The sequence below is a fragment of the Hyperoodon ampullatus genome, assembly GCF_949752795.1.
Source record: "Hyperoodon ampullatus genome assembly, chromosome: 14".
Classification (NCBI taxonomy): domain Eukaryota; kingdom Metazoa; phylum Chordata; class Mammalia; order Artiodactyla; family Ziphiidae; genus Hyperoodon; species Hyperoodon ampullatus.
In genome coordinates this window covers 4808723-4824892 of record NC_136927.1, presented here as the reverse complement: position 1 = coordinate 4824892, position 16170 = coordinate 4808723, and the positions used below count along the sequence as shown (strand labels likewise).

At 44.1% G+C, this 16170-nt stretch overlaps 1 protein-coding gene across 1 annotated transcript; it reads right to left on the bottom strand.

Annotated features, from left to right (window-relative positions):
- Window positions 1–268: 268 nt before the first annotated feature.
- KDELR2 (KDEL endoplasmic reticulum protein retention receptor 2) lies at window positions 269–15929 on the bottom strand (the record flags this gene model as incomplete). Its single annotated transcript, XM_079719466.1, has 5 exons — window positions 269–699; window positions 1812–2064; window positions 3156–3314; window positions 6692–6792; window positions 15839–15929. The coding sequence occupies 5 exons, from the start codon at window positions 15927–15929 to the stop codon at window positions 665–667; spliced, it is 639 nt and encodes a 212-aa protein (XP_079575592.1). The 3' UTR covers window positions 269–664.
- Between the last annotated feature and the right edge of the window lie 241 nt (window positions 15930–16170).

Here is a 16170-nt window from a genome sequence, read left to right as displayed (position 1 = left end):
CAGGCACCTTTGGTGACTCTTACATGAGACTCCATCGACATTCAGAATCTTAAAATTTTGGTAATGAAAACCTTAAGACTTGCAAGTCACCCTTACCAGCCTTAAATGTAGTGTTGTGACGTCCAAGGAAGGATTTCCACATCAGGTGGGAAGTGATTTGAACAGATGTACCAAACTGGACACAGTGTCTCAGATTTCAAACAAAGATAACTCATCTTTTGGCAAAAAATAAATATAGTGGAATGCAAGTTTGATAGATGGAGGAATATATAATCTACCAACTGTCAAGGAGTATGATTTCATTGCAGACACAAAGAATCAACAATTTCAAAGAATTTTTTAAAAAGTTTGCACTTATTCCTCACAAAATCTTCACTTTTGCAACTACCCCAATTGAAGCTACACACTGACTTTATTAATACAGCATTAAGTTTCTTTGTGTAAAAAAATCTTTGTACATAGTAATAAAAAAAGATAAGGCAAGATGCACTGAACAGAAACCTTCTGGTTCTTTCCCTCTGGGTTCTTACAGAGCCATAGATGACTATCTGCAACAAAAGAGTTAAGTTTCTGATTTTCCATATGAAGCATCTTGTGCCTTTGCTGTGGTAAGAATTCTGTCCAAGCACCCTGAAGGACAGATGCTGGTCATGGTCTTTGGCACTTACGCTGGCAGACTGAGCTTCTTTCCCTTGAGTACTAGAATTTTCAAGAGAGGGAGAAAAAACAAAAGGTTACTGATCCTGACAAGCTCACAGTTTCTTCCTTCCCATTCCCAGAAGTCTGTCATACAAGATACTACATAGTAAGGTACAAGGAAATAAGCTTCTGGCAACCAACAGGCATCTGATTTTGGTGTCAACAAAGAAAGCCCTCTGAACTATGAAAATGTCATGCACACACAGACTGGAATTTTCTTCATGTATCTGGATGCCACAGCAATTGAATTTAAAAATAGTAATTCAATTGAAATTGTCACTAAATTCATAGCAGCTTTTTTTAAATCATGACTTTCTTCCCTAATTAACATGTACTGAAATATAACTGTTATGATATGTTGGATGTTAAAAAAGGAGATAAGATACATATGCCCTTATACCTAGCAATTCCACCATTAGGAATTTTATTGCATAGCCAGGATTCTTAGCCTGGTATCTGTGGTTGGGTTTCAGAAGCTCCTCAATTCCCTAAAACTCTACGCATATATTTGTGTGAATATGTTTAACTGTGCATTTTTTTCTCAGCAAGGACCATGGCTTTCATCAGATTTCTGTGACGTTCACACGTCCTCTATTCATACAAATGCAAAAATATACACATACAAGGAGGCTGATTTAATCACTGGATTTTTAAGCCCGAACGCCCATGAACAGGGGGCTGTGTAAGTAAATGATGGGAATCCACACAATACTCTATCGCTATTAAAAATCATGTAGGTGTCTGGGAAAAAGAGCAGATTAGAGAGTAACATGTTCAGTTGAAATCATGTATCATTAAATCATTACATTTACTGAAGCATTAACAACGATTATCTCTGAGTGGTAGGATTCTGGGTGATTGTTTTCAGAATTATTAGTTCTGACTGATTTTACAATGAAAACGTGTCATTGTAGAAAACAATAAAGTTACAGAAAAAGAAAAAAAAGACTGAAAACCCTGACCCAGAATTTAACTTGACAGTCATTAAAATGTTTCTCTGAAGCCAGTTCTGCTTTCTGAGCAAGTGTCAGATTAGGAGCATGCTAGGCAAGGGAGCCCCTAGAAGAACACACGGCCGTAGAACAAAGCTGGCAGGACACAGCCCAATGTACCTTTTGTAATGTACAAGTAGAAGAAGTCGCAGTATAGGATGGTCTGGACAACGCCGGCCACCACAGCGATGAGGTCAAAGAAGCCCTCAAAGTAGAAGCGCCAGATCCAGTTGACAAGATACAAAGCACGGTAGAGGCCCAGGAAGAACAGGTAGTGGGTGGTGATGGTCTCAGCCTCCCCGGTCTTGCTGATCATGAAGAGCTGTGGTAGGATAGCCACTGACTCGAGGTAAATGGAGAAGGTCCACAAAATCTGTAAGAGAAACAGCACGCTTTGGTCAGCATCCAGTGCCCACCATGAGTTCACAGGAAACACTCTTGCTTTACCGTGAAGTAGCACAAACAGAGAGGGGAATCTGGCATCAGAGCCCAGGACAGAGTAGCTCTGCAATTTAATAAATCACAGAAACTTCAGCCACAGATAAAAGGCATGGGCACTCCCAGTGACAAGCTGGATAACCTGGACACCTCTACCTCTTGGACTTCCATCACCCTGTCTCTCCAGTGTTGCGTTCTTCAATTTTCTGGGACTCTATGTATATGCTGTTTCTCCTGCGTCAGCTTATCCCACTCCGAATCTAGGGTCCCTAATTTCTGCTTTCTGCCAGGGTTGACAAGACTGATGACTGGGCCCTTCCACTCCCTCACTGCTGGTTTTCCTCACCAACTGGGTCTCCTTTCCAGGCTATTTAAATCGTCTCACTATTTTTCTTATCCTTCAGGCTTTGTTAGCATGGTTAAATCAAAGGGGTAAGAAGTCAGAGTTGTAATCGTGCAAACTCTCTGCCCAACACAGCACTTTATTCACGCTGACGAAAGGAGGACTTGTGAGTAGTCCCTGGAGTGTTTCAAAACCCAGGCGCTCCCTGCACCATCAGAAGACCACCATCAGTGCGATAACTGAATCAAGCCCAGGATGCTCAGGGGTGGACGGAGCGCTTAGGAGCACTGGGGCACCATGCAAACTGCGCTTCCTAAAGACGAGGACTGAAGCAACGCTGCTTAGGCGATTCGCAGACGGCATCCATGAGCGAAGCCCGCACACGAAGAGTGGGAGTGGGGAGAAGACAGTGTGCTCCAGACACTCGGGACAGGCAGCACACTGTGCTTGGAATCACAGAAGCCAAGTTTATATTCTAAAGGAGAGTCAGAGACACCCAAAGGGGTGTCTACCCTGGGTGCTTAATTCCTGCCCACGATTTATTTACACCAAACCATGTATGCCTGCCAACCCACCGCCCCGCCCCCCCCAAAAAACCAAACCGAAACAGAGCCCCATTACCTGCAAACGGGTCTGTTTCCCTAGGGAACCAGACAGGACTACTAACTAGCCTCTTAACTAACCTCAAGAGGAGAGAAGTCATGATTGACTAGAAAGGAGAGGCCTCCCACAGGGACCACCAGAAACTCCACTCGGAAAGTGTCATGATTTCCGTCGTAGGTTGCCTTAAATTTCATGTAGATCAGGTACACCGTGGCATAGGAGCAGGCGATGTAGATAAGCTACAAAGAAAAAAAAATACTGGGTCATCAGTATCTTAAAATTGCTCAAACTCTCTTGGCTGTCTACATCATCCATATGTACACACACACACACACACACACACACACACACACACACACACACATATGTATATATATATATTTTTTTAATTTAAAATATATACTTTTTTGGGATATACCGTTCTATAAGTCATATAACCACCACCACAATCAAGACACAGACCAGTCCTAACACCTCCGCCACCCCGAATTCCCTCATGCTGCCCCTGCAGAGTCAAGCCTTTCCCCCAGCCTAACCTCTGGCAATCACTGATGTGTTCTTGGTCCCTGCAGTTTTTGCCTTTTCTAGACTTCCATTCCATAAATAGAATCATAACCATATGTCAACTTTAAGATCAGCTTCTTTCAGTTAGCACAACGATTTGAGATCCAACTGTGTTGTCCTGTGTATTAAGAACTGGTCCCCCCATATTTCTAAGCAACAGCCCATGTCTGGGTGCCACAGCTGTTCATCCACCCAGCAGTTAAAGGACAGGTGGGTTGTTCCCAGCTTGGGGGATGGTGGGTAGAGCTGCTGTGAACATTTGTGTACAGGCTTTTGTGTGAACGTAAGTTTTCATTTCTCTTGGGTAAATACCTACGAGTAGGATTGCTGGATCATATGTTAAGTGTTAAGTTTAACTTTACATAAGAGACTGCAAAGAATATTTTTAATCTCATTTTAAACTATTAGATAGTAGCTTTAGAAAAAAAGTGAAGAGGAAGTTCAATGCAGTTCAAAACCAAGGCACTTCCTTACAGCATGAAGATATTTCTGAGCTAGTGCTTTATCTAAAGATAAGATAAACAATGTAACTCATGTTAAACTTTGCAATGATGGTTTTAACTTATATATTGTTGCTATGAAATTTTGCCTGGTAACATAACAAAAGCAAAACCAAACTAAGTGGTAATTTGTAAACACTGCTGCCTACATGTTCGTCTTTCACATTCAAAAGGTAAAACGCGGGCTTCCCTGGTGGCGCAGTGGTTGAGAGTCTGCCTGCCGATGCAGGGGACACGGGTTCGTGCCCCGGTCCGGGAAGATCCCACATGCCGCGGAGCAGCTGGGCCCGTGAGCCATGGCCGCTGAGCCTGCGTATCCGGAGCCTGTGCTCCGCAACGGGAGAGGCCACAACAGTGAGAGGCCCACGTACCGCAAAAAAAAAAAAAAAAAGTAAAACACTATATATTCATCTGAACCCAAGGAAAAGTCTGATATTCTGAAACTACACCAATTTTCAGACTGCAGAATTTTAGGCTCAAGAAGCAAACGGCAGTTCCAGCCTATAAACATACACAACCAGGATGTCAGCCGTGTGGCCTGGTGCTACTTCTCTCTAGGAAAGGCAACTTGTGAAACCTGATTAGGAAAACATTTGGGCAAAACAACTTCAGAGGAAAATGAGAGCAACCATCCAGTCCACATACGCTTAAACACAAAACAAAACAAAGACCTAAACTGTCCCTGGCATCTTATCATGAAGTTATATTTGCAAATAAATAGTCAACACGGTATCAATATTAAAATTGTTGATCACACCCATACACCAAGAAGTAATACACACACTCCCCTCCCCAATGCAAAATCAAGGAAGATCAATATCTCATACTGTTAGAGTTCTCTCCACATGAAAATATATGCATATATGTATATGAATAAAATAACACATAATCCACATGTATAAACAAAATACACACACATCTATGTACAGAGCCCCCCCCCACAGAATATCCTGTGAAGGCACACGGTGGCCGGGGGTCCCTCCCCAGCCCCACTCCTGCAGCCAGCCCAGACTGCGCCCATAAAGGCTTAGCAGCCACTGGGAAAAGCAGCTGCTTTTCTCCTCTCACCAGTGCTCGGCATTTAAAGTAAAAAGCTATGAGCACATAAAACTTGGCTCTCACTGCCCTGATTTTCAGGACGTTATGTTTGGAAGCAACAATTAAGCAAGTAAGGATTCCTCTGAAAGCTAGGCGTCCTGGGGGGAAGGGGACTCTCACTCATACACCTCCAGTATCTACAGTTTTAACTTGCCTGCACAGCAAGCAAAGACCTAGGCTTTCTGTTTTGGGCAGCGCCATGCAGCTGGTGGGACCTTAGTCCCCCAGCAGGGATCGAACCCGGGCCCCTGGCAGTTTGGTGGTGAAAGCGCAGGGTCCTAGCCACTGGACTGCCGGGAATTCCCGGACCCAGCCATTTGTAAGGAAGCTAATTATTTCCTGATCATGAGGCTCCCATCACTTAGTTATAAAGAATGGAATGACTACAGGCTCAAATTTTGCTTTGTCTACTTTAACCTGTGCTTATAAAAATGCTTTTGAACACAAAGTGTCGGGGGGAGTTGCTTTAAATACCACACCCATGGCTTTGAACGTTGCTTCCCTGGGTACCAATAACCAAGTGCCTACCACAGTGCCCAGCACACAGGTGCGGTTAAGCATTTGAAGAATGAATGAATGAAATCAGACATCCTTTACACATGCTGAGAGCCCCATACTCTCCTTCATGGCACCAATCACAAACCGCAGTCATCCGTTTAGGACTGCTGTGATAGTCTGCTCTCCGCTGCCAGACCGAGCGCTCCTTGCTGTCTGCCCCGCCCTCACTGCACCCTGGCGGTGCTCACCAAGTGTGAGGTCAGTGCCTGTGGGAAAGAACTGAGGCTGCCCGAAGCGTGGAGCGCGTACCACCAGTGACACGCAAGAGGCTAGGTGGTATACAAACATTTTGTATTTTGAGAGTTAGACATTTGTTTTCATGCGGGGATATATGACACCAAAGTGTCATGGATAAATACTTAGGACAAGTTAAAAGGTTTAAAGTCCATATTAAGCAAATTATGGTGCAGATGTTGCTTAAGCACAGCAAAAGTAACACCCAGATGGCACACCCAGGCCCTCACAGAGCAGCAGGACAAGGCTGTGTGGCGAGAAGCCCCGGCTTTCGCTTCTCGTTCTGAACCAACTTGCTGGGTTTCCCAGGGAGTCTATAATTTCCCACTGCTTGAAAACATAATAGTCACCGCTCTTTCTTATAAGGTTTTCAAGAGCTTTAGAACTTTATCATAGTTGAGGAACTTAAGACTAGGAAATCTCTAAGTGTGAAGCACTTTCATTAAATAGATACTGCTTTGATATAGAAAAAAATTACGCTTAATGGTAACTATTCCTAGTTATATGTACTAGGTGGTCTAAAAGTGCTTACATCAAGAACAGCATATTTAGACATTATTCTTGAAGATGTTTAATTAAGTGCACAGGTGACATAAATTTAACAGTTTCCATAGGTCTGTGAATTATGGATAAAATACATTCCATTGGATGCCACACCATACCTTCATAGACGTATTATATAATGAAATAAATGAAGTAAAAAGATCCAGGTAACGAGTTGTGAAGACCAGTGCAAAGAGAAGCTGGCTTTTCCCAGAAATACCTAAAGAAACAAAAGGAAAGCATTAGAAATGCCTCCAAGAGCGTTATGATTCTTGCAGACAACACCGTGCAGGAAACGCAGGAAAGTGGGACACCAGGGGTCAAGGCTGATGGTCGGGATGACTCTAAATAAATGACAGCAGTTTCAGTTTTTCTTTCCCTTAACATTCTTGAACATAACCGTTTGGGAAGGTTCTAACAACTTTTCTGTCTTACTAATGATGGGTGACCATAGGAAAGTGACTTAATTATGCCAGCTCCAATATACCAGGATGTGCATTGTTCAAATGAACATTAAACTTCTCAAATATCTCTAAGCAGGAAGAAATTTATTTCAAAAACCCTGCTGTTACTTGGTGTTGTAACTTGTCTGTTACCTTTAGTATCTTTCCATTTTAAAACAGTATCTCGTGGTGACAAATCTTTCGAGGATGGAGCTGGATCTACCTGGATTAAGGAACCCTGTGGGGGACAGTGCTTCAGGGCAGAGTCTGAGCAGTAATCCCCCTGGATTGGCCTCCCAAGGTGACTTCTTTTGTGAGGGCAGCATTTACTTCGACAGGTTAAAAACTTAAAAAAAAAGTTCTCTTAGATGAATCACACAACCAATCTCAGACTCACATAAAAATGCTCCTGGATGCTATGGCAACAAGAGGGTGGGAACCTGCTAGTCTCCCAAAGAGCAGTCTTCTACTGTTTTCACATTTTGAAACTGTTTCTCCCTCCAGAGCACTGTTGTGGCACATGGAGACACAGCCGGGGACATCTAGTAGGTCAGGTGGAGTGTACCTGACATCTGGATTTGGCCAAATATTTGTGTGACAACAGACTGTGAACTGTGCGTTTCAGAGGTTGGAGAAGGAGCAAATTCATTAAGGAAACTGAGTCTTATTAGGTGTCAGAACCGGCCCAACCTCACTTACATTGCAAACTTCACACCATCAGACATTTAAGCAAATTTGTATTTGGCAGAAATGTCACTGCAGCCAAATCATTAGCAATATTCTTCCAGAATGTGAAAATCACATCGTTTTAAATGATATTTTACAAACAACACTACTTTACAAAACAATTTTATAGCCTGTTGAAGCAAAAAGCCTGGATCTAAAAATGTTACTTTCTACGTATGCATAACTGCAGTTCCAACCTATTCACAAAAATACCTAAATAGAAACCGAAGAAAAAGTTGACTCTAACCTTCTGGATCCATCAGTAGTAACCAATTTCAAGCGCCAACGGTGGAGATAGATAGTCAGCCTGCCCCTTCTAGCCTTTTCTCCAGTAATAGGGAACTTTTTTTTCTTATCAAAGATCAGTGTTCCAAAGGAGAAACAATGAGGCTGCCATTGACATAGAGAAGATGGGAGAGAGAAGACAAGATGGGGGGAAAAGGACAGGGAGCATGCAGGTCACGTCTGGTGATTGTTGAAGCCTTGAGTGAGAAATTTCCAGTTCATTTTCTTCTTTTTTTTTCTTTTTTTTGCGGTACGCGTGCCTCTCACTGTTGTGGCCTCTCCCGTTGCGGAGCACAGGCTCCGGACGCGCAGGCTCAGCGGCCATGGCTCATGGGCCCAGCCGCTCTGCGGCATGTGGGATCCTCCCGGACTGGGGCACGAACCTGTGTCCCCTGCATCGGCAGGTAAACTCTCAACCACTGCACCACCAGGGAAGCCCCAGTTCATTTTCTATATGGTCCTTTCCAATATTTTAAATAAAAAATTATGGAATACACATGGGCAAATTTTGTTGTAAAGGGTTTATTCTAATGGAACTTTGGAAGCCAGGCAAATTTGAAATTTGTCCTCATTTTCAGCATTCCTATACTAAACATGAGGGACTATCACATTGCTTTTACCACTCCCCTTTGCGACCCAAGTCACGTCACTTCCTCTGGGAAGCCGTCTTTGAAGGCACCCTCCCTCACTGCTGTTTATTCGCTCAGCAAGTGTATACTGGGAACTACTTCATGCCAGCTGCTGCCCTAGCTCCTGTTACAGTGCTTATAAAATACACTGTGATTACCTGGTTGCCCGTCTCCCTCTCCCCCAAACCCCCACCAGACACAGAGATCTCCGAAGGCCGGGGTCATGCCTTATTCCACTTCGTGTCCTCTGTGCTGAGCACCGGGCCTGACACACAGCAGAGCCCAGAAAATACTTGCTGAATGAATGAGCAAATGGAAAAAAGAAAATGTAATTCATTTTATTTTCATGTCATGGGGGTAAACTCTCATTTTATGGTATTTGGGGGTAACACTTCCAAAGAGTTTCTAAGTCATACTGTGTCTCTATGACTGTAAATAGGCGACATGCTCTGGGCCCTGCCCTCATTTACTGCCAGCCAGAGGGTGGGGCAGAGGCGCAGGGGACGGGCAGCGAGTGGCCTGCAGCTCGTCCCGTGGTGCAGAATCCATGCAGGAACCGCCATGCTGGAAACCTGAGTATGCTTACACAGTTTTACCCCATTCTTCCTGGCCTGGGATCCTGATTAGCAGGTAGCAGCTTTTCCCTTTAAAACAGAAAAACTGTTCTGTCTTCCCAGGAAGGCAGGGATCCCAGCTGAAGAGAGATCAGGCAGGGGCAGGAATCTCCTTCCAGGGGGAACACTTGCTATAAGCCAGAGGGGCTCCCACGGTCAGTGTCTGTGTTGAGACCAAAGCACGCGAAGGCTATCAGTAACAAGCTCTCAAGAACACTCACTCTGAATGTTTCTGTAACAGCCATCCCAATACCAAATGCACCAAATATCCAGAGTGAGGAGTATAGCTTGTAAAATGGAAACCAGTCATTAAACTTAACACCATTGCTGTCTTTTCCCACTGGGCCAAGTTAAGTTTAATAAAAGCCTACAACTAAATACTCCACTGTATGTTACTTTAAATTAAGCTGGTTAAAAGCTGCACTTCTCATATTCCCATTGTTTACAGAACAAAGCCCTCAACCAAACAGAAAAGCGTTCAATGAATTATTTTTGTCCTGGCAACAGCTGGGATGCAACCAAGCACTGTAGGTCAGACTACCAGGATAATCTGCATGGCAACATTCAACAAGGGTTCCAGGCACCATGCTCTGACCCATTGTCTCAAAGGATCCAGATGCTCTCCTAACGGCCATTAACTTACCCTGGAACCAGCAGCCCAACAGTCAGCACCTGACTCATAACACAGCTCTTGGGACTTGGGGAAAGAGAGGCTTTGGAGCCAGAAGGTTTGGGTTCAAGCTCAGCACTTGAATGCACCAGGTAAGTCAGGGCCCATTACATTCTTGGCCCCCCTAAACCTCACTTTCTGCATCTGTCAAATGGGGACAAATTATGCCAAATTGTGGGACTACTGGAAAAACTGTTTTTGACTATACCTGCCATGCTGCAAATGCTCAATAAATGACAGCTATTACTATGTATCGCTTTGCCATCTTGTTTTCAGAGAAATCTATGCTATTTTATTAAAAATACCAACTGGACTAACATACATGGAATAAAAATCAAAAGGACCTTTTTAACACCCCTCCCACCCCCATTTTAACTGTAATGTTCCAGGCTTTTTGTTAAAGCCGCTTTCTATATGTGTATTTATATGTGTACCCAAACGTTTGCCCCTTAAAATGGCGCCATACAATCTCTTGCTTTACAATTTGCCCTGTTAACTCAGTGTTTCAGATATACCTTCTCCTGTTAATACTTCTAGCTCATTCTTTTTAATGGCTGCATAGTGCTCCATAGTGTGCAGGTACCGACATTTGTGTGACCCTTCCACTAATGGACATTTGAGTTGTGTACAATTTTTGTTCTTATAAATACTGCATGAACATCTTTGTATCTATAAACAGTGTTTTGTATTTATTTATGTACAACAAACATCTTTATACCTATATATAGTTTGTTCTCATATATGACAATTTCTGTAGTTCAAATTCCCTAGAAATGCTGGGATAAAATAAACACTTTGTTTTGAAATACTGTCAAATTTCCTCTACATAGGCTGTGCCAATTTACATATTCCTTAACACCAGATGAGAATACGCCTTACTTCACACCCTTGCCTACATTAGCTCTTGTAAACCTCTGACTTTTTCCCACCCAGCAGCAAATGATGGCATGCACTGCTATTTTAATATCCAAGTTCCTAACTACTAGTGAGGCAAGGCATTCTTTCATGTTTAACTGGCCTTCTGTTATTCTTCTGTGAACTGCCAACATTGCCCATTTATCTATCAGGTTGGTTTTTTTAATTTGTAGGAGTATTTTATTATGGATATTAACCTTCTGTCACTTAGATATATTGCAGATTATTTCTCTCAGTTTATTATCTTTTAACTTTGATGATATTCTGAATTAGTAAGTTAATCTGGGGAGACAAATCATCTTGCTTCCTCACCAGCCTGCCTGGTCCTATCCAGGACATTGGTATGAACATACATTCAAGGTCACCTTCTATGTCCATTAGCAAAGTTTCATACTTTTCCTCATAGAGGTCTTATACCCTCCTTGTTGGGAAATTAAGGGAGCCTTCCCTAGGGTCTTTCTTGCCACTTCACATCCATAGGATTTACTGCCTATATGGTTTGATACCCTGTGTTTTTATCTTTTTATATATGTCTTATTATTTCAACTAAATTGCAGCTTTCTTGAGAGCAGAAACTTTGACAGCAACAAGCTGCTGCTCTGGACTGTGTCCCCAGTGGCTTGCACATGGTGGGTGGTCAGTAAGTGAGAATGATTACTCACGAGACTGGCACTCAAAAGAACAAAGGTGACAGCTGCTACCAAGAGGGAGCTGGGAACGTGAGGCAAAAGCTTCCTGAAGTACTCAGTGACAATAAAAGAGGAGGTCTTTTCCATGTACTTCAAAAATATAAACTGTCACAACAAGGACATACTGTATAGCACAGGGAACTATACTCAATATCTTATAATAATCTATAAGGGAAAAGATCCTTAAAAAGAATATATATGTATACACATACACACACACACACACACACACACACACACACACACACATATGAATCATTTTGCTGTACACCTGAAACTAAAACACCGTAAACTAACCACACTTCAATAAACAAAACAAAAAACAAAAAAAGAGGGAAAAAACGCCCCACACCTGGAAAAGCAACTACAAAAATCAATCAATCAATCAATCAAAATACCAGACACTGCGTACTACTTAAGACAGTTTAAGACGAAATATATTAAAACCTAAAACTTCAACACATTTAAGAGCCAAGAAAATGGCTGCTTTTTGTAAATTAGATACATTCACTGCAAAAAAACTATCTCCTAATAAGTTCAAAATATAAAGGTAAATATATATACATATATATACACACACACACACATACACACACACACATATATATAAACTGACCAATTACAAGCAATGCAGGGACACTGTACATTACTGTCATCTTCAGGAGAATGAAAAGTCTGCAACTTACATGACAACAGCTAACAACAATCTAAGCAGTAGGTGGAGGACAATCTAAGCAGTAGGTGGAGGAGGGAAGGGGAGGACATGGGGAGGATGGCTGGGAGCCTTGGAGCTCAGAAGAACTCCACTAGTACTTTAAGCACAATAGATACAGTACCAATAATAACTATCAGCCTACAGGAAAATGTAGATAGGAAATCCTTCACCTACAAACCAAGGCTTGTTCTCCCAACACTACCCAGGCCAGTGTTGAAGACAATAAAGTGACAACTTGAGCATACTGTGGATCCAGCTGCAGTCATAGTCCAGGAAGATGAGGAACTCACACTTCATTTGGGTGTCCCTGTCATGACAACGGCAGACACCGGAGAATGCCAGTTCAAACTAAACCAAGATCAACTCCCCTGCCCTCACTTTAAAATAGGCCCTTCAAAAAATAAAATAAAATAAAATAAAATAAAATAAAATAGGTCCTTCAAGGCAGTTGTTCAAGAAAACAGAATCTTCCTCACTCACCTGTCTCATTCATCCCTTACCCTAAGGAGAAAAAGCCCCGTGGTTCTATAGCTGCACCTATGCTTGTTTTTATTTATTTGTTTGTTTGTTTATTTATGGCTGTGTTGGGTCTTTGTTGCTGCACACAGGCTTTCTCTAGTCACGGCAAGCGGGGGTTACTCCTCGTTGCGGTGTGCAGGCTTCTCACTGCAGTGGCTTCTCTTGTTGCAGAGCACAGGCTCTAGGTGCATGGGCTTCAGTAGTTATGGCAAGCGGGCTCAGTAGTTGTGGCACACAGTCTCTAGAGCACAGGCTCAGTAGCTGTGGTGCACGGGCTTAGTTGCTCCACGGCATGTGGGATCTTCCCAGACCAGGGCTCGAACCTGTGTCCCCTGCATTGGCAGGCGGATTCTTAACCACTGCGCCACCAGGGAAGTAGCAGCTGCAGCTGTGTTCAAAACAAATGCCAAAATCCTAAAATGAACCCCAATACCAGTATTTTCAAAGTGAGAAACACAACCTGAATGTACACGTCTCCTATTTTAGTTGAGAACCTCATATCAAACTCTTACTCTTTCAAAAGTCTCTAAATAACTTTAAATTAGGATGGAAAAACAAGGCAGCTAGTCAAATTCAGAATTTAATTCTGAATAAATGATCTTGGTGATTTTGATTTTTACAAGGCCAGGAAATCTCACATATAAGAACTAAAATGATCCTAAGTCTGTTAAAGAGGATAGTTTAATAACTATTGGAATACTGGGCAAACACACACAAACTTAACTCACCTATTTACCATTCCTTATTATTCTGGCTGAAGTATTTTATATTTTCCTAAATGCTCCTAAATCTCCCAAATAAGAACATTTAAAAATGTTCTAAATGAATATTTAAAAACAAACAAAATAGCAAACCTCCTTACTTTCTCCTATTACTCAAGGTTCCCTTAAGAATTCTATATTCAGCGTTGCACTAACTTCTCCGCAACATCTTAGTTTAGATACACATTTAGGAGATCGCGTGCTTCAACATTTAATGACTTGACAGAGGAGGGGATTCTGAGGAACATATGCAGGATAAAAAGATTCACACAAAGATTTTGGAGCAAAAATAAAGATTACCAGGAACATTTTCTGGTGGGGGATGGGCAAAATGGGTGAAGGTAGTCAAAAGGTAAATCCTGGGTATGTAACATACAGTGGTTAACTGTAGTTAGCAACACTGTATCGTATGTTTGAAAGTTGCTAAGAGAGTAGATCTTCAAAGTTCTCATCGCAAGAAAAAAATGTAGCTATGTGTGGTGATGGGTGTTAACTAAACTTACTGTGGTAATCATTTCACAATACACATATCAAATTTTTACCTTGTACACCTAAAACTAATATAATGTTATATGTCAATTACAGCTCAATAAAGCAGGAATAAAAAAATAACATTTCCTGAGTGCAACAGAAAATGACCTAAACTACTCACCTGAATAATTTTGAATAATTTAAAACAAAATTATTCAGGCCAAATAGATACTTATTCAAATCCTTAATTGTGAGTTACTGATCACCTGTGTTCCAACGCTGGCACTAATTTTCTCACCTCCCTGAGCCTCAGTTCCCTGGTCCACGGAATATGGGGGCAACAGCACTCGCCTCATAAGGTTATTTCAAGGACTACATGGGATAAGCCATATAAGGTACTTAGCTCACTACTTAATACATAGCAAGCGCTTAAATGTCAGCTATCACAATCGCTGAAATTACTTCGCTGTCATTGGAAATCATACAACTGAACCTCTCAGAACTATACATAAATTGAGAGATCACCTCCAAGCCAAACACACCAGCTTCAGTACATGGACTTTGTCACATCCATTTTGATTGCTCAAAGGTCTTTTTTGGTTTTGCTTACTTCCTGGATTTCAGCTATGCTCCAGGGAGACAGGTGAGGCCTGAAGACAGCAGCAAAAGATGTGGTGTTCCTCGACAGGTGAAAATATTTAGAAATCAGTCAGGTAAATGGAATCTCTGCCACCCAGGTCCTTTGGGACCCCATCTTTCACTGTCTCTGCAAAAATTAAGTTCTTTAATTCATCAAACGTTATTATACTGAGGCCATGGCATCAAAAATATGTTTAAGGAAGACGCTGTAATTTTAAGAAATCATTTAAAATTCGCCATTCTTAAGCTTTTAGGGTTAATGAAATGCAAAACCCCGCAACTACTAGCCGGGAAAGATTTGTCTCACTGCCTCCCAGCAGTGTGAGCATGAAATGTGTACTCCAGAGGAGCGAGCCGCCAACTCACTGGTGACGTGGAGTGAGGAATTACAGGAGACCACATGAGACCTCGGCGGTTGCCGGCGCCCGCCGCAGGTTGAAAAGAACCCGTTATTAGATGAAGGCACTCGGAGTTTGTCTGACAAACTAGATCGTCCCTCAAAGCAGCATTAACTGCCCCAAGAAATTCGCTTAGAGACCTCCCCATACCCCCTCCCGTGGCAGGCTCACGTGATCCTGGACCCGAGAGCTGGGGTGTAACCCACAGGACTCTAGGGACAGGCCTACCCGGACACCCTAACGTAAAGGCCAGTCCTCGAAGGGGCAGGGTGGGGAGCAGGGTGACCTCTCCCCACACTAGCCCCACCTACCGGGCTGGGTAGTCTGCCACGTCAGGCCGAGCCGCCGCCGTCCTGCCCATCCTCCTCCCGCGCGTCCCATTGATTCGCGGGCTCCCCGCACCTCGGGACCCCCAGCACAGGCGCTCGGAGAAGCGCCCACTAAAGCCGCGGACGGAGGCCGCGCCTGCCGGACCCCCGCCCCCCCATCCAAACTTTTCAGAGAGAACAAGGCCCCGCGCTGTCCAGTTGGCGCCTCCCCCGCTCCGACGGCTCAAGTTCGCAAGCCGACCAAGTGCAGAGCTGGGCCCAGCGCCGCGACACCTCGCCCGGGCCTGAGCTTCCACCCCGAGGGGCCGCAGGCTCCCCCCGGGCCCCGCCGCCCGCCAGGCCGGCCGAGGGGGTGTGTCGGGCCGGCGCAGGCCCGCGGGCCGTGGGGCAGCCGAGGTCGCCTGGTCCTCCCAGAGACCCGGCCCCACGCCCCAGCCTCTCCCGGGCCTCGCCCGCCGCTTACCGGCGCAGGAGCGCGTCTTCCAGATCTTCAGCAGCAGGATGACGATGGCCGCCAGGTGGGACAGGTCCCCGGTCAGCCGGAAGATGTTCATGGCGGCGGCGGTCTGCGCGGCGGCCCCAGGCTCCGCAGCTCAGGCAGCGGCGGCGGCGGCGGTGGCCACAGACAGGAAGCTGCGAAGATGGCGAGAGCGAGCGCGACGTGGCCACGGACGTGGCCGAACTGCCGGCGCGCGCGCGGGGCAGTTTGGGAGAGCGGGCGGCCGCCACGCCTCGCCCTGCCCCGCCCCTTAAAGGGGACGCTCCGAGAGCAGGCCGGGAGGGAGGGCAGGCTCC